The sequence below is a fragment of the Antedon mediterranea genome, chromosome 1 (assembly GCF_964355755.1).
Source record: "Antedon mediterranea chromosome 1, ecAntMedi1.1, whole genome shotgun sequence".
NCBI classification, from domain to species: domain Eukaryota; kingdom Metazoa; phylum Echinodermata; class Crinoidea; order Comatulida; family Antedonidae; genus Antedon; species Antedon mediterranea.
Window position 1 is genome coordinate 24,496,134 of NC_092670.1, and position 19,411 is coordinate 24,515,544.

General features: G+C 30.5%; 1 protein-coding gene across 1 annotated transcript; it reads left to right on the forward strand.

Moving 5' to 3' along the window:
- Positions 1–6,498: 6,498 nt before the first annotated feature.
- On the forward strand, positions 6,499–8,018 carry LOC140050507 (uncharacterized). Its single transcript, XM_072095737.1, has 4 exons — positions 6,499–6,744; positions 6,863–6,923; positions 7,148–7,291; positions 7,728–8,018. The coding sequence occupies exons 1-4, from the start codon at positions 6,499–6,501 to the stop codon at positions 7,808–7,810; spliced, it is 534 nt and encodes a 177-aa protein (XP_071951838.1). The 3' UTR covers positions 7,811–8,018.
- The last annotated feature ends 11,393 nt before the right edge of the window (positions 8,019–19,411 follow it).

Consider the following 19,411-nt stretch of genomic DNA (forward strand, 5'->3'; position numbering starts at 1 on the left):
TTAAATTGGCTTTGCTTGTTGCTTCATAGAAAATCATAACCAATTAATTGTCTAACCAAAAATGTCATTTATCTCATACACTGTAATATTTGTAGTGAGTGGTAAAAACCAAAACACTCTCCGTATGAGAATGACACAGAGATCAGCTATAAAAAACATTAAAGTTTTTCTGTAACCGAAATGTTAATTCAACCTACTTGCAGAAATCGCACAGGACTTTTAATGTAGTCCTGTTGCTTTCAAAAATCATGTCGCAATCGTTTAATATCTTATATCAATGACACGAACATATTAGGTTGTCAAATGGAGCGACAAAACTCGCAAAGACAAAAAAACACTTGGAATTACTACTTAAAGCCACAAAACTGTTTGATCTTAACATTAACATACTCCCAGATCAGTAAAATTATTCCATCGACTACCTAAGTTTAAGGTTCAATATTAACCACCATTTGAGTTGCTTTTTTTTTAGATACAATCCTAATTGTTTATATCTACCAAGCTATCTTCATTGTTTTCAGCTTGTGCCTTGATCCTTTGTTTTTATTTCTTTATTCCAGTCCACTCAGGCAGTGCTTGTTTGCTTCACATTCTCAATTTTGTCCTTTCACTTATAAAGGGCTAGTGGATTTATATTTAATGTTTTTTTAAATTTCTGTTGTTTTAACTCACATAATGTCTAAAAGATCGCAATAATAATGAAGCTTTTGAAATGGATGTAAAATATTCATATTCTCAATTTTGTAAAAGCACTTCCACTGATATAGTATATTATCCTATTAATTAAATATGACAAGTTGTACAGGTAGTTTCAGTTTTTATTTTCTATTGTTTTTGTATATTTTTTTTTTAAAGTAATTGTGTTGCTTAAATCATGGAGGTATAAACATATTTTGATATGCTTAAATGTTGTATGTGTGCCACTGTTAAATATGTGTTGCTCCAAATAAATATTATTATATTATTATTACAAGGTACAGTATTCATTTCTGAAAATTATATACATAAAAGATGATTTGATCATACAGGAAATTGTTTGAAGATAGAATTTAAAGTTTAGATTTAACTTGTTTTAAAGATTTAATGTGGCTATACTTTGATATATTATAAACGAATTTAACAAAACTCTTTGAAATTTATAATTCTATTGAGCCTATATGCATGGTACGGTCACTGTTACTCTTTATTCATTGATTTAAAATTCAGGTTAGACTTTTAATTAGAAAGAAATAAACACACCAGGGTTAAAAGGGTTAAATAATCCATAATTAAGCGATATATCTACACTGTGAGACACAAAATGCTTTCATAAAATTACACATTTATACCTTTACTTAATAATAATATTTTATAATAATTCATTTTAACGGCACTACGCCTACATGATGATCATGGGTAGCTAATGGTATGGGGTTCCGACCCTGTATGCCACTTTTGGAAGTGTTTATATTGATGTTGCAAACAATTTCATTATCAAAATTTATATGTAGAAGACAAAACTGATTAATTAGTGTGCATGATGCATATAAGAAGTAATTACTGAAAACTATCATTGTAGTACATTTTTTATAGTATTAGTAGTACTTTATAGTATAAAGGGTGTATAAAGTTGTGCCTTTTCAAGCATGATTTGAGTGATATTTGTTTTTGGGGTTGGCAAATATTGCGACAAAATTGTAATGTCCTTGACGTTATTAATGCCTAATTTCCGTGACAGAGATAAACCCTTATATCAATAACATATCATTGGGGGTTTTTTTTGATCTAATGTGATATAAAGGGATAATCGCAGAAACAGCACAGAACTCCGAATTCCTAAAAATGCTCTAACCATTAGTCCCAATCATAGTCGAGCTGACGTGGGTTTGGACTTCCAAATATACACAACCTTAAATTACCACTAAATTTCAAAAACGTTGCGCCGGTTCTGAATATTATATCTAATCTGAATGATATAGGCCTAAATGAATAATACTGATACTTGCAGAAACCGCAAAGAACGTTCAATGTATTGCATTCAAAAGACATGTCGCATTCGTGTAATATCTTATATCAATGACACGAACATATTAGGTTGTCAAAAGAAAAAAAAAAACTTGGAATTACTACTTAAAGCCACAAAACTGTTTGATCTTAACATTAACATACTCCCAGATCGGTAAAATTATTCCATCGACTACCTAAGTTTAAGGTTCAATATTAACCACCATTTGAGTTGTTTTTTTTTAGATACATTCCTAATTGTTTATATCTACCAAGCTATCTTCATTGTTTTCAGCTTGTGCCTTGATCCTTTGTTTTTATTTCTTTATTCCAGTTCACTCAGGCAGTGCTTGTTTGCTTCATATTCTCAATTTTGTTCTTTCACTTATAAAAGACTAGTGGATTTATATTTAAATGTTTTTTTAATTTTCTGTTTTTTAACTCACATAATGTCTAAAAGATCGCAATAATAATGAAGCTTTTGAAATGGATGTAAAATATTCATATTCTCAATTTTGTAAAAGCACTTCCACTGATATAGGGCTAGTGTTGCCCATAATATTAATAATAATAATTTATTTGGAGATTACACTTTTACAACAGTGGCACTCGACCAAATGGAAGGTGCATCCATATATTATCCTAATTAAATACGATTTAATGTGGCTTTACTTTTATATATTATAATAATATTTTATAATTATTCATTTTAACGGCACTTTGATAAAACAATGTTATATATCATACTATTGCACCTTTATTCATGGGGTGACCTACTATAACCTTACACTATTATGGAAAAAAAGAAAAAAAAACCAAATAAGAATTGTGAAAGTTAACCCAATGTATCACAGGTGTGACTTGGCTACACAATTGAAAAATTCATTATATAATAATATCATGTGCATGCAAAAACAAAATTGTATTATTAAATGTGCATATCATTTATTTGTCCAATATAATTTTATATATTAGTTTAATTTATTTTTCTAACGCCTAGTTTGACAGGCCAACTTTGAAATTGAAATAATCTTTTCGTTCGACACAATATTTCAGAGATACGTGAACATTTGATGATGGTCTATCCGATATGACTTTGTTTTTTTGTACATAAAAAGTGGACAATTTTGGTTTAGATCAATGAATGCTTAAAATTGTTTTTTTTTTGTGCTATATTTTTCAAGTTGATATCTGGAATACTATCAACGCTTTTATCTTATAATACGCGATATATTCATATTTTTTTACAAGAAAATAAAGTATTGATCACTAGCTTGTTTTTATGTATTTAATAACTATTCTAAGTTCATTTTAAATAGGCGTATGTTTATATTTTAATGATTCATGGTAAACAATTATAAACAGCTTCAATATTACACAGTAGGTTATTCAAAAGAGACGCACAATTTATACGGACGTGTTTTTAACGACAAAATTGACCAATCAAAATGGAAATAGTCAAAATACAATAATTTTATGTTCATTGGCTACCCCACCAACAACCTAAACTTCAAATAATAAAAGATCCCTGTAATACTGTATTTAAAAAAAAGCATATTTGCAACCGAAATTTCTTATTTTATAAATATAATATAAATTTACAATTATACAAAACAATATACAACTGCTTATAAAAAAGGAATTTAATTCAAGAATTTTAATTTAGTTAAAATATCAGGATTTCTTACTTCAATTTGATGTTTCCTTTAGAGGCGCTAAACTTTTGAATATATGATTTATTTATTTTTTGGTCATATGTTTTTTATATCATGTTATTATGTTATGTGCAAATAAAGTATTTACATAGTTGATATATATATATATATATTATGCAGTGTAGCATAGGTGAAATTACGGGAGCCCAATATGAATTAGTTTGAAATGGTAAAAATTATTTTACTACAGTATAAGTAGATTAAAATATATAAGTTAATCTATGAAAATGATTATATATTACTGGCAGATTTTATCGATCTCTATCGTGCAAATAATACTCGTTATCGATATGAAATACGATTTGCACTTGAGTTTTTCTTCCTGCTGATCTGTAGCTTTAGTATAAACAATGTGAACAATGCCCAAACAGGGAGTTGACTAATAACTCCCTGGCCCAAATAAAAGATCGTAACAGTGTGAAAGTGCGTCACTCGTCACCCAACATTGTTTGTGATCACTTCGTTATCGCATTTGATAAAAATGGACTGGAGGTTTTGTGTAGAGGAAGACAACATTGCTTATCTAATAATTAATAACACTAGGGCAATAAAGCATTCTGATGGTGAAAAGTTAGGCAAGGTTATAAAATTTACCAAAACAACTAAAGGCAAAAACTGGCTTAAGGTAAGATTGTTGTGTTCTTCTAAATAATATAATTTTCTTTTAATGTTTTTAGGGAACCATTCTTCACCAGTCTTATTACTTTATAAAGATGTTTTATTTTCCATTTTGCAGTTTTAAAAAGTGTTTCAAGCCACGCAATTATTAGTTTTATCAGTATTTTCCCAGGGGCACAATCTTCAGCTGTTTAATAGGCCTATTATATTTGGATTTTATAGGCTTTCTGATTATAATATATATTATGATTTATTCGATTATTTATTTCATCTAATTAATTGAAATGTTGTTTCAGGCCTAAAACTAAATTGTAATATATCTTTACTATAGGACCATTGATACTAATTTTGTTGACCATTTTTTTAACATTAAAGTTTTATATATGATTTAAAAAATGCATTTTCATCAAGAGCACCAACACTGAATATTAGGGTGTAGTGTGTAGACTTAACAACTATATAAATTTCTATGTTTAGTTATTTATTTAATTAAAAACAAATTTGCAATACTATAGATTGTTACAGAAGAAAGCGACTGTAGTAGTACGCTTGCTGCAACCAAAGTATTGTGGAGCAAATTCAAACCGGACGAAAATTGCCCATTTTGCAAATGCAAGACAATTGACGACCTTACCAAAACATTGCAAACATTACGAAAGCGAAAAGCTCAAGATGCTGAAAACGTAACTACAAAGAGAACAAGAATTAACATAAAGACAATCGACGAAACAATCAAAGAAAAGATCATTGGTTAGTATATGAAACAATTGTTATTGAAGTTACATACTGTACCATGCCCCATGGACAAGAATAATTATTATCTGCTTTTGTTTTACTGTAGTTTACAATTAAACAAACGTTACTGTTTTATATTTTTTCAAATGTTTTGTTGAATATGTCACATAATAGTTATTCACTTTGATCTTGGATAACAAAAACTGTAATTTTAAACATAACTCACAATAACTATAGGCCTAATCATGATTAGATTTAATGTATCTACAATTCGTTACGTTAAATTAGTATAATCTGGCTAGATAAGTAATTATACGTACTAGGCCTATTAAAATATAAAGCGGATGAACACATTTTTCGAAGATGAACGAACTACAGATATTTTGAACACAGGTTTTAACTTCTTATAGTTACTCTATTTTCTATTTGTTTTATTGTTATTTAAGTTTCAAACAGTTATTATAAAACGCATAAATAGATTCCGGTCATTCGATTGGACAATTTTCTTTCACATGACTACTACTAGCCTTGCAAACCCAGACCTAGCCCGGATGCTAACATACACTAGGCCTAACCTTCCTAGATATTGTGCAAAATACCTATATAAATTCAAAATTAACTAAAATATAAAAAAATAACATGTGCAGGGTGATCTCCATGCACTCAAGCAGGCAGGGGGTGATGATGTCCTGACACTACCTAGGCCTAGACTAAACGGCCTATACTGTATGGCAACGTTAAATTTTTAGGATATATATTGTTATTTAAAAAATAAAACTAATATTAAAATATAATGTCAATCATTTTTTGTAATTCATATAATTTAATAATGTATCCTTTTTCTGAAAATGTCCAACTTTGTATGTAAAACAATTTTTTAAAATGTTTTTTACTGATGTCGCAACTTGCAATTACTGTGGAATTCCCCATTTTAGTAAAAAATAAAATTGGTTTTTAAATATGAAAATCCTATCATAATAATAATACAATGACATATTTATATTAAGTTGTTTCATATTTGAATTGTGAAATACAGGTAAATGATTTCACTAAATTGTAGTAGTAGGCTGACATTATTAGTCACCGACACCCAGATTAGCCAGGACATAAGATTACTACGATGCTTGATCTAAATCCTGGGGAGAATACTTCCTTGTTGTATAATCATAAGATGTAATATTTAACAAACTGTCATTTTACGTTTATAGGTCTAGTTGCTGTGCCAAGAAGTTCGATAGTAGCGCCGCCATCGGACTTACTACTTCGCAAGATCGACCAAGATTTTGTTTTAAAAATTCAAGAAACGCTTACAAAGGACGGTCTGGTGAACACGATACTACCTGTATTGCTTAATAAAGAACATTACGATTTCTTTAACAAACAAGAATACGAGAAGTGTATTTTTTATTCACTTGGCGGAAATCATTTAAGAACAGCACTGTCAACAATGAGTGAGAATATATTTAAACAATTAGAAGTGGCAGTCTATTTTGATCTAACAAAAACTGAATCACTACGTGTGGCATCTCGACATAATTTCGTCACAGGTAATACTCACAAAGCAACTTTTGAAGACAACGTTGCAGTATGCCGTAACATTTTGCAAGATTACAATGACAAAGATGCCAAAACGGCTTCGACATGGAGGAGAAAGTGTGCAGAGGCAATTGGCAAACAATCGTTCGAAAAAAAGGTATTATTAATATTATTTAAACATGTTATTTAGGACTCTAATATATAAAGTTGTAATTAATAATGTAATGGTGATATAATTAATAATAATGTTGTAATTCACTGAACTGCTAATTAAGCAACTAGTGACAAGGCATAGCAGAGAAGGTCACTTAGTTGTAAATTGCCTAGGATGGAATGGTAAATAATACATTTATACCATAACTCATAATAATCATTCATTGATGTTAACCAAAAACATACCGCGTGACAATTGGGCATGTCGCTAGCTAAAATCCAATCAAATGGGAAAAATTCTTGTTCTTTGAGTCATTACTATTGTCGTTTGTACAAACGACATTAATGAACTAACAAAATAATTTAATATTCAATTGAAATCTATTTTATTGTTATTATAATTACAGTGTTCAAGGAAATAATTTTGCAACGGCGCAATTGTATAACCTTGCTCGAGAATGATGGGGAATCTGAATTAAGATCCAGATTAGTTCGTTTCAAAGAAGAAATTGAAAACAGCATTCAGCTTGAAAATGGAGCCCAATCGGATGGTAAGTTTAAGTTAAATTAACTTTATTGTTTATCTATTGTCATGGATGCTAATACGAAGAACAATATACAAGCGATATTGTATACATTCAATTCGCAATACAATGCTGATGATTTGATGTTTGTAGTGCAATATACTGCTACTTTTTGTTCAGGAATTTTAAAACGGCATATTAAGCTGTATTCTCATAACTTGGACGGCATACTATGCTATCTGTATTGTAAACTTGTATAAACACAGCCCATGCATTTAATTTTTAATGAATATTCATAATACCCATAATCAATTTCTGACCCAATTTGAAACATATAATAATACAAATTTAAAAAAAAAGATTCTCTATTTTAAAATTTTGTTTACACAGAGCTTCTAAAAAAATTATACAACTATTTAGAGGTCTATTAAATAATAGGGCCTTGGTTTATTCATCATTTCAGATGAGGACGACAGTACAGATGAGGAGGTTGAAGATAATGCGGAGATGGCAAATGAGGAGGACGACTACACATTTCCGGGGTGAAAATAGCATTCATGATACTGGACACATGCCTTGCAGTCACATTTTATATAACTTTTCAAATTAATTTATTAAATTTATTCTGTGCCTTGTGATGTTTATATATATACTGTATATACAATTGAGAGACTAGTACTGTTCCGCCGTACTACGACAGTGGTCTAATGGTCATCTGCATATCAAGCAGAATGTTCCGGGTTCGGATCTTGGATTGGGCATTCTCACTGATTTCCTCATATTTATCGTTTAAAATTAAATAATTAAATTTCACTGGGCGGTTTAGAATTATTCTGTGCCTGTGAAATGTATATATCTTTTAAATATTTTCTACTACAATCACGTATAAATAGTTAGTAATGCATATAATACTTATTTTACTAGAAGCCGAGTTTAATTCATTCTAAATTAATAACCAGTGTTAGTGAATAAATAGTTAAAATTTATCAGTTCTTTAATTCTTTGATGTACGGCTGAGAAAAAACACCTTATGAGTGTATTCATGTTTTGTCATTAATAAAAAGCTTGTATAGCACACTAAAACTTTGTCTACTAATTATTTTTACAGAGAAATTCTTGTATTTCTGAAGTCATAAATTTTATGACCTAATGGCAGCTTCACAATCATGTCATAAATATTATGACTTATGTGAAAATAGTCAATACCTTGAAGCCCGGAAATCACAGCCTCATGTACTATAACCAGTGTATTCCGAGACATAACATGTAGTTTTAAATTGTCATAAATTTTATGACCTAATGACTGCTAAATTAATGTCATAAATATTATGACTTATGTGAAAATAGTCAATACTGTACCAGGAAGCCCCGAAATTAGTGCTTCCTGTACTATACACTATAACTAGCGTATTCCGAGACTTAACATGTACCTTTAAATTGTCATAAATGTTATGACCTAATGACTGCTAAATTAATGTCATAAATATTATGACTTATGTGAAAATAGTCAATAGGCAGCTACCATGTCGCTCGAATAATACACGCTGTTATCTGCTGTATATAGCCCATCACTTTATAACTTTTTTGTTGAATCTAATATATTATTACCGAGTATAAGGTGGTTAGGAGCTAATAATACTAAGCTTTAGAGCTGAGTGGAAATGGGCCGCTACTACTGGTAATTACACCAAAGTGTTTTGTGTATGATAATCGAAGTGCAGCTAGCTCTGCCAACAAATGCATGGATTAATACATTCATTTATAAAAATAGTTTTTAACACTCAGCTAGCTTTTATCTCATTATCATAAATGAAAACAAAAAAGAATTGCCCTTTTCAGCTACAAATAAAAACATATCATCCAAACTAATAAACAGAAAAAAAGAAACAATTATTCAATCAATATTATAGTTTATCGTTAAAGTAAGTTGATATATTTATGTTTCATTATACATTGTATTAAACTAGTTAATGTCGATGTATACATTTATATAAAACAAGGTTTTGTTTATTAATATCTCAGCGTTACTAAAATCAAAATATAAAACAAAACAAATTATACGGCAAGTTTATGCAAATAAAAATAATTATAAGAGGAAATGTTTGTTATCGCTAAATTGTAGTATTTTGATAATATTGAAATCGATAAAAATCAAAATATGCATATTTTACGATTTTGTATACATTTTAGCTATGAATGGCCAAAATTCAAGTAAATGTCGATTTTGTTGAATCTACACAGACGTATAATGTTTGTACTGAAAATAAAACGTGTTAATATCGGGTATCTCAAGAAAAACAACATGCAAAATGCCATAAAATGATAATAAGTACATCAAAAACATTTCAGAAAAAATTGCTTCCACCAGAATTGTTTTATTCCTCTGTTGTTCAATCAATCATTTCTTATTGTATTATTGTTTGGTTTTCTCATATCAATGTAAACAGTAAAAGTCAAATTCAGAGATTAGTAAACAAGGCCAGCAGAGTTATCGGTGTAGAAGTGAAATCTTTAGATGAAATGTTTAATACATTCATACTTAAGAAATTTGACACAATCTATGCAAGACCCATCACACCCATTACATTCAGACATCATTATAAGTAGATCAGGAAGGGTTAGACTGACACAGGAAAAAATATCCACAAACCGTTTCAGATTTTCACCAATGTACATAGCATGCAATTTATTTAACAAAAACTTTTCAAGATAGTCACTTGTATCATTTGTATTTATTTATATAGTTATCACATCGTATTATTTCTTCTACTCAGGTGCAAAACATATCTCGAAATTGTTAACAATTTTGACAATTAAGTTATCTTGTATCTTGTATCTTGTAATTGTAAAATACAAATGTTATCAATAATTTTAAATTAAAAACCTTTTTAAATACGGATTTAGTGTTTTAAAAATCGTCAGGTTATTCCATATCTGAACAGATACAATTTACTACATTGATGTATTGGTTAAATATACAGTATATATTTTTTAATTCTTTACATTAAAACAATAATAAATTGAAGAAAGTGTATTAATTAATTAGTAAATCTATAAAAATCTTTACGTAATTATTAACAAAAATAAAATTGACTAAAGTATAGATTTACCTATGCAAAACATGATACATCTTCAATTGCTTTTCTCAATAAATATGTCCTATTTTATAACACGTCATTATTTAAAATATTACATCTTCTCACAGTGGGTTAATGAGGTGCAAGTGCTGAATTTACGTAATTGTATGATTCATTCATGTTTGATACAGAAATTAACATTGTTTATAAACCAATAGCTATTTTAGTATGAAGCAGCTTTTATTATTATTATATTTTTATCATTACACAATTTTTTAATATTATACTAACTAATATATTTTTATTAATATTATTATAATAATAATAATATATCAACAATTTGTTAAATAATATTTATCGCATAATATACAATCTACGATAATTTAGTTAATTGATATATAAAAATTTACTAAATCAATAACATCATTTGAATAAAAGAACAAATCACACATCTACACATAATCAAACATCGTATAGGCCTACTCTATCTCTAACAATTTTTCTTCTATCGACTAAAGCCGAAGTATAGTCGTTATCTCGGGACCGTCCTATGGTTACCACAAGGTAGGCTTACTTCATTAAGGCTTCTATGAATGGATGTACTGGTTTGGGAGCATGAACGCTATAGGTAGACCAAAGCCAGTACCGTTTTGATTACGATCAATCGGGAAATTACCTCATGACATTATGATTAAAAAAATATAATATTAAATGATCTAAATACATTCTTACAAAATCTGTGTATGTTTTATAAGATTTGTGTTATACAAAATAGTTAGGCGGTAATTAGGAAATAGAACTACAGTGAAAAAATCTCATTCCATTTTCATTAGGCCTATCCAGATTATATAATTAACGCGATATGGAAAGCAACTGCGGTGGGAATTTACACAAATGTGTCAAAATTCACCATCTTAGTTTCACTAGCACATACAGATACAAATGATTGTAAATTTAACTTTTACGCAATTTACGTGTAAAAATACTATATACAATTGTGTACAACTATTTCTAGTAAGCTTACATAACATACACATATCAAATGCCAACTTTTGTCATCTTAATTTCTTGTTGAAAGTTTGGTTTGCGGGAATTGCAAGTAAACATATGTACGATAGTGTACAGATACGGATTAATGCACGAGTTGATAGGAATTATGAATGATGCCGCCCAAACATATATTTCCTCTGGAATTTTCCACTTTCCGTCTCTGAACAAATCCCCATCAATATGACAGGGAACCAACAGCAGAAATCGGTGAAAACTATTATACCTAATTCCCAAGCCCTTCTTGTTAGATCCTTTCGTATTCTTATCTTGTTAGCATTAGCTCCTGATCTCTTAACAGAGACGAAAATTGCGACATAGCTCGCTGCAATCACGATAAAACCTAAACTATTGAATCCAATAAAATGGCAATAGCATACTTCCAGCCTGGCCATCGACTTCTTGTTAGTGGTAGTGCAAGGCAAACACTTTGTTTGCCATAGTAGTTTTCACCAAAATACGATATATTGATAAAGTCTACTCTGTTTGCAAGTGGAAGAAAACTGAGAACAACCTAAACTAACCAGCTAATACCGATAATAATTTTACATTTTGTACTGTTTAGCCGTTTTATAGTGAAAGGGTTCACGGTGTGAACTGCACGCTCAATACCATCAATGTAGTTACAGAACATTTACTGAAGAGAGTAGAAATAGCACCGGCAAAGCTACAAAAAGGAAACTGCATTAGTAATGAGCATGGCTTGGACCTTATTAAAATTATTATTATTGTTGTCCTTGTTATTAAACCTTCGTGATAAAATAACAATTCCATTACCAATGACAGATGAAACACCAATAACCAACATCAATACTCTTAACACTTCTCGTTTTAGTAAGTCTGCACAGGAAGCAAACGCATCTGTTGGTTTGCAGACATCAATGGCACCCACGAGACAACACAGGCTAAACAAATCTGAATATCTGAGAGAATTAAAAAAAAACAAAGTTGTAAAGAAATGTGATTTTGTACATCTGTCCTGCCTCATATATTTTTCATTTGCAGTTGCATTTAGCAGCTACTTTTGTACGGATTTAAATCAGCGTAGAAGATGGCATCGACAAGCTTAGCCAATAAAGGGGACATTAAAGAGAATCAGTTGGATACAGTTCTGCGAAATAATTGGTAAGTCAACCTCTCCCAATACCGAACTGGTTTCACAGAAAATATGGTATTCGGAATGTGTTTTTAATGGTAATGAATTTGGGACTGTTTGGGACTTTCTGGTTTTTGGAGAGTGTCATAATGAGAGAATTGGCTGTATTCTTTAAATTGAAGGTCATAAAATATGAATGCGCGTACAGTTCCAAAACCATAATTAAATGTAGTAGGTGCTTGAACAGAAATAATAATAATAGTATTTGTAAGTGTATGTGTATCCATGTCTTGTCAATACTTACAGTTCTTGTAATTCCTTCAGTTGTTCAAAAGTTCTATCTCTGTATTTCTGTAATTTGTTTTCCCTTAAGTCTCTATTAATAATATAAACAACCCGTTAAAACCACAATGATGTTTTCAAGTGAGTCGGTGAGAGATTGCGCAATGAATATATTTATATTGTTGGTTGGTAAGATATGCTTTTGACTGGTACGTTTGGTCGAAAAAAAATGTACCAGTATCCGGTTTTTGTTTGTTTAAATTTAATTTACACTATTTGTATTTAAATTAAGTTTTAATTAATAATTAAGTTATTGCATTACAGCACACACTTATAGTAGAAATCATTGATTTGATGAGACATGGTCTACCATTACCAAGCATGTTTATTCAATTTTACTGTATTTTTATCACTTTTTGATATTACTTGTGTTGTATTTTGTTTCATATCTATAGGGTATTTATTTGATTATAAATGTTACCCTATTACACCCACAACAAAAAATTAAGTGAACGCCCCGAAAAAACCTTTCGCAAACAATAAACGCCCCGGGCGGCGCGTTTATTTGAAATAAAAATACGGTACCTACCAACTAAATACAAAAATAGAAAGGTCGAATGGTGGACAACAACATTAAAAAAAACAATAGAGACTTCAGACATATACAGAATAAAAATACTCACATTTTTTTCAGAGATGTCAAATCAGAAAACCCATGGGCTGGTAATGTACTCATTTTGTTCCCGGACAACTCCCTTCAAAGCAAATGTAAATCTTTGTGTATCACTCTGAAGACAAAGCCTATTATAACCAAATATAAGTTGAATGATCAGGAATTAGATTGTGTTAATTCTCAAAGGGATTTAGGAGTTTTAATTGATAGTAAGTTAAATTTTTGTTTACATGTTAATTATGTTGTATCTAAGGCAAATAGAATGCTGGGTTTGTTATGGAGGAACTGTAGATTCATGTGCAATGTTGGAGCACGACAGTCGTGCGCCCCCACCTGGAATACTGTTCAGTCATTTTTAATTCAATTTCTTGTACTCAATCTCAGTGTATTTATAATGTTCAGAACAAATTAATTAGATTCCTTACTCGCACTTGTCCTAATTATAATGTTTCTCTTATTTATTTCTCTTGAAAATCGTAGAGTTGTTTTTGATATGGTTTTTTTTATACAACTCATTCAATTCCGTTTATGATTGTCCTATTGTTGCTTTGTTTAAGTTGAATATACCAACTTGTACTCGCAGCAAGTGTTTGCTTCACGTTCCTTGTGGTCGTGTTGAATGCACAAAACGAGGTATTTTTCAGCGGTTACCTAACACATTTAATAGGTTACTTGCTACTTTTTTGGATATTGATTTATTTTATGATAGTTTAAATGTATTTAAGGGTAAAATTTTTTAATCTCTTTAATGTTGTGATCTTTGTTTATGTTTTTGTTGTTTATTTGAATACATTTTATAGTTTATTATGTTTAGATTCAACCTGTTAGTGGCGGTTTCATCGCTGTTGGTTGACAACTGAATCAAAATAAAATTTAAAAAAAAAGTAAACACAATGCCCAGTAAACATGCAAATTAACTACATTGAACACTTTTTAATTAGCATTAACAAAAATTAAACGTAATTAAGATAATTAAACAATTACAATATTTCCAGAGATTTACTATATTGAACAATGGCATTACAACAACAATTAAACGTAATCATAAGTAATAACAATCATGGAAGATGGTAAATATTGTAAATGCGCTTTAACATGCATACAAATATTTGTCTTCTGAAATCACCGTCTTAAAACATTCGGTGGTCATTGTCTTGTTGTTTTTTAACTTCTATACATATATGCATCTATATATAAATTATGGTTAATTCTGACATAGGCGAGCACAATGCAAAAACTTTGGTACAAATCTCCGCCTTGGATACCTACTTTATCTATCTGAGATGTACCGCGAAACGTAGATTTGATAACATTAGTGTTCACAGCGACGCTATTGTTCCATATTTCTATCTTAGGAAGATATTATAACGAGTTTTTTAACACAATTTATGATTTCAACATTAGATTTTCATCTCAATTTCAATTCTTCCCGGTCAAAGTAATTTCCGGGTTTAAGATAAGTTCACCTTGCAACAACCTGGTTTCAAATATTTTCTCTCTTTTATACACAAGGGAGCAGTTAAAATAATAGATTTGACCCTAAAGGTGACTGGAAACAGGCACTTTCCATCAATCAATACAGTGTCCCTTTGGAAGATGAAAAAAAAACCAGATATATAGTAGGACTGGAGCTTAAGTTGGCCATTAATCATAGCCATTTCAGTTTTTTGTTTATTTTAAAACATACCGCGCGCGTGTGTGAAGGTACAGTAGTTAAATAATAGGAATTATACTGCAAATTAATAAAGATCAAATTAAATATACGCCATAAAGAATCAGAATATATTGTGGGGAATAGTATTATAAAATTACATAGGGAGATTTGATGATAAGACATTTTTCGAGTGAAATCCCGATAGCTGAGTTTTATTGAGTAAGCTTGCAGGAATAACTGTAGGCTATCTTCCTGTGTCCCGTTAGGACCGAGATGTCTGCCCATGTTGCAAGCCGTAATATCTTCTTTCTTGGGCCCACTCTGTCACGGCAGTTAGTTTCAAAAGATGATTAAATTAAATAATGTATTAATAATTATTAGGATGGTATTCATTTGAATAAACGCCTCTCCAATAAAACATCACTTTGAATAATAACCCCCCCCCCCCCAACCCAACTATCTAATAAACGTCCATCCACATATTTATAACAACACAATTATACTATTTGTAGTAGAATTCACCGCACTGTTATTTACAATTTACCAAGCATTTGTTATTCTTTTTTAGCACTTTTCATATCTATTAGAGGATTTCATTTGATTATAAATGTTACCATATTATTAAAACTACAAAATTTAACATATATCCCTCGAATAAGCACCTCCCTCAAATGACCTCCGCCTCCCCAAAGGGCCCTACCAAACAATAAAAACTGTACTTTTAAATGTTATTAATCATCTAAAACACTGTGAAACAAAGTAGTTTAGTTTTACGAATGTCAAGCATTTTCAATAATGGTAACCGACAGAAAACGTATAAGGAGAACATTATCATTCCGAGAACCATCGTCTACACTTCCTAGAGGGGGAGCGAGCGAAGCGAGCTCACCCTCTAGTAGGCCTATACATTAAATACTTGTTAAGTAACTTAGATGTGAATATCTAGACCTAAATATGGTGTTGTTCATTTATAGTTTTAAAACAAATCTCTAAATGTTTAAATATAACAAGCATACTTACAGTACTTCTAATGCTTTAAAACTATCAAATGAATTGGCTGGCAATTTACAAATGTTTTCACGCATATTCCTTTAAAGTAGTAAAATAGTAAGATAAAATATTTTAAATAACTAAAAAGTAATGTTATCCTTTTTTATATCATTATTGTTACTTTTCAATACTTTATCCAAACTAATTAAAATTGTTAATTTTCCAAAATGAATAGTTGTTTGATGGTTGAAATAATATGTATATTTAAAAAATACACATGTTAAACTCGCGGCATAAAAATTCACTTTTTACCTAAACTTTTAATCTGTTTTAATGCTAACACTTACCATTGAACATTAATAGGAAAATCTGTTTATACAAGAAACAGAAACTGTAAGTTGAACTCTAGGTAACGTTGTTACACATTACGATTGGTGGCCTCCATTGTGTACGACTTTGTACACAGTGGGAAAGCCACTTCGCGTTTTGACCGTTAAATCGTGTAAAATCGACTTACTTCCGCATTGACGATTTTGAAGCGCCACCTATCGTTGAAAACTGAAACCACGATTTTTCGTCGCCTAGCAAATAAGTGCTGTTTTATTTTAAGCTCTCATGAATATTTAAGAACCGCCCAACATTACCTATTATGGTAAAAGCATTTCCTAATAAGTATTATTGAATAACCAATCGGGTTCCTTCAAAGAAACCGAAGCTAATACAATACATGTGGCGACTGAAGTCGGGACTCGTGAAATTTATAAATGTGGTAGTAACGATTTGACTACTGTTTTGTTGTCCATTTTCTGAATAGTCGAAGGTGCATCCCAACAAATTAAAAAAATTATAATCAATTGTTTTATCAAGAATAATATTAGTTTAATCGAGTATGATATATTTCTATCCTGTTCAAAATGTGTTGGTGTATTCTCAGGCCTCGAAAGGTAGGTACATTTTCTAGCTGTGAGCGTGGTTTCGGCAACGCGAGACACGTGTGTCAGTATAGGCGATAGCGAGACGTGTGTTGTACTGTGTTGATGCTGATCCGATAGTCGTTAAGTTGTACTGATTACGAGTATCATTGGTCCTGGCCGGCCTAGCCTGGTGATCTGATCCCCCCCCCCCCCCAACAAAATACTTTTTTTCAATCAGTATTAATATTATTATTTTATTTTTCATTTATTATTTGATTTATTAGACTCAATAGATGCCTAGCTAGACTACTAGTACTAGTAGGCCTAGATTATATAAATAAATAATAGTAAACACTGTAAGTGTAATTTAATTAATAAAATACAGCTTTCATTTGCCTTACTTTTATGTCATCATATAATATTATAATTATATATACAACCAGACATTAAGAAGATTAACCAAATTCACACTAGAATCCGACTTGGTTTCAGCTGTCTCAATTCGCATTTATTCTTACATGGACTTCGGGACAATCCAAATTGTACTTGTGGCTTTAATGTTGAGAATCCGCTTCATTTCTTATGTTACTGCCCTAATTATAATACACAAAGAGATATTCTACTTGTAAGCGCTAACTCAATTATTGAGGATATCTTAGCCAAGTTTTCTTTAACATTTAATTTTACATTTTTAAGTGAAATTTTTATTTTTGGTTCCGATCTTCTTTCGAATTGTGAAAATGCTTTATTATTTTATTATGTACAACAATTTCTTGTTAATTCTGGAAGATTTAATTGATGTTTCTGTTAGTTGTTTTAAAATGTTGTATTTGTTAATCTGAGGCGCCTTGAAGCTAAGATGGTTCCATCTTGTAAGGCGCCTCTGTGTAATATACTGAATAAAAAGAAAAAAAAAAAGACATTAACATTTTTTTAAATAATATTTATTATTTTTTCTGACACTTTCAGGAATCGTTGATGATGCAGAGTTCTTTGTCTTTGTGACTTCAAACTGAGAGTGAAGTGGATAAAAAGATGACACCGGTACCTACCGACATTGTCATACCCAAACTATAATTTAATTATTTAAAACAAAATGTTGAATTACAAATATATATGTATGTTGCAGAGGATTTAGATGAATTACAATACAAATATTTATGTTGAATGCAAACCTACTACACTATACTCTGTAAATTATGTTATTGTCATGTGGTAGACCTTAAAAATTGAATATTTATTGTATGTTATTGTTAGGCCTATTTTATATTTTATTAATACTGTATTAGTTTAATATTACTGTTATTATAATTTATATTATACAGTACTAGTTTGTACATGTTTTTACCCAAAAAAATGAATAAATAATTTGTTATTCAATCTAATTGCTTGTTTGTTCATCAATAACAAAACAATTGTAAGCAAGTATATAACAGTTCTTGTTAGCCGCTTATTTCAGGTCATATTATTAATATTAGCTAGGCCCGACGCGCCCGATCACAACGTCACTACGTGACTTTCCGCCCCTGAAACAATCGGTCGCTAATAGGGCTAGGCCTCGGACTCGTATAAAAGCTATTATAATAGTTATGATAAATATTCCTCAACTAAAATGTATACTGTGATAAATAAACAAGTAATAATATACGTTGTATTGGAATGTATTTATTTATATGAATTCTTTTACGCGGACAATTATAAACCTCGCGTATATCGTTCGATATAAATAAATTCATAAACACGATGACGATGGAACAAATAGTGGTACCTTTAGTTTGAATAGTCGGAGCTGCATCCCAACCACCGAATTTTGTATCTTAATATCGTATTCTGTAGATTATTAATTTTTCTAACAGGGATTTTAAATTCAGGACTGTTCAATTTTTCTAAATATTTTATTTTAATGATTTTCTAGGGTACAATTTCGGAAAAAAGACATTGGTTGATTTTGCCGTTAAATTACAGATTATCGTTTTGTTCAAATACATTTAATTTTACATGACAATATATTAAAACCATTTATGAATTTATTTCACTAACAATATTTTTCCGATAATCAGCTAAATTTACAAATATTGTGTTTTTCCAACACCCTAAAATTTAGCAATTTTGAACTAAATTAGAAAAGTAGGGCGCCCTCTCCGAGTCGAAATTTGACACGATTTGTCGACTGGCTGTCCCACTGTACAACGACGATGCATAAGCCTACGCGGTCACCATCATTTGTACTACCTGAGTGTATTTGATAAGTAAGGCAGGTAGCTCCCACCACACTGGAGAACAATAATATAAGCATGGCAGCACAAGTGTATTATAAAGATGGAGAGCTACACTACTAGGGGCATTAGATGTGATTAATCGTATAATACCCCTTTCACACCAAAACTCCGGAGTGTCTCCGGAGACACCCCGGG

Bases quoted from the DNA above. Each gene is read 5' to 3' on its own strand.
- LOC140050507 (XM_072095737.1), top strand. From the start codon at position 6,499: ATGAGTGAGAATATATTTAAACAATTAGAAGTGGCAGTCTATTTTGAT. The intron at 6,924-7,147 runs GTAAATAATACA...TTATAATTACAG, and splicing joins AAATTGCCTAGGATGGAATG to TGTTCAAGGAAATAATTTTG. The intron at 7,292-7,727 runs GTAAGTTTAAGT...TCATCATTTCAG, and splicing joins AAATGGAGCCCAATCGGATG to ATGAGGACGACAGTACAGAT.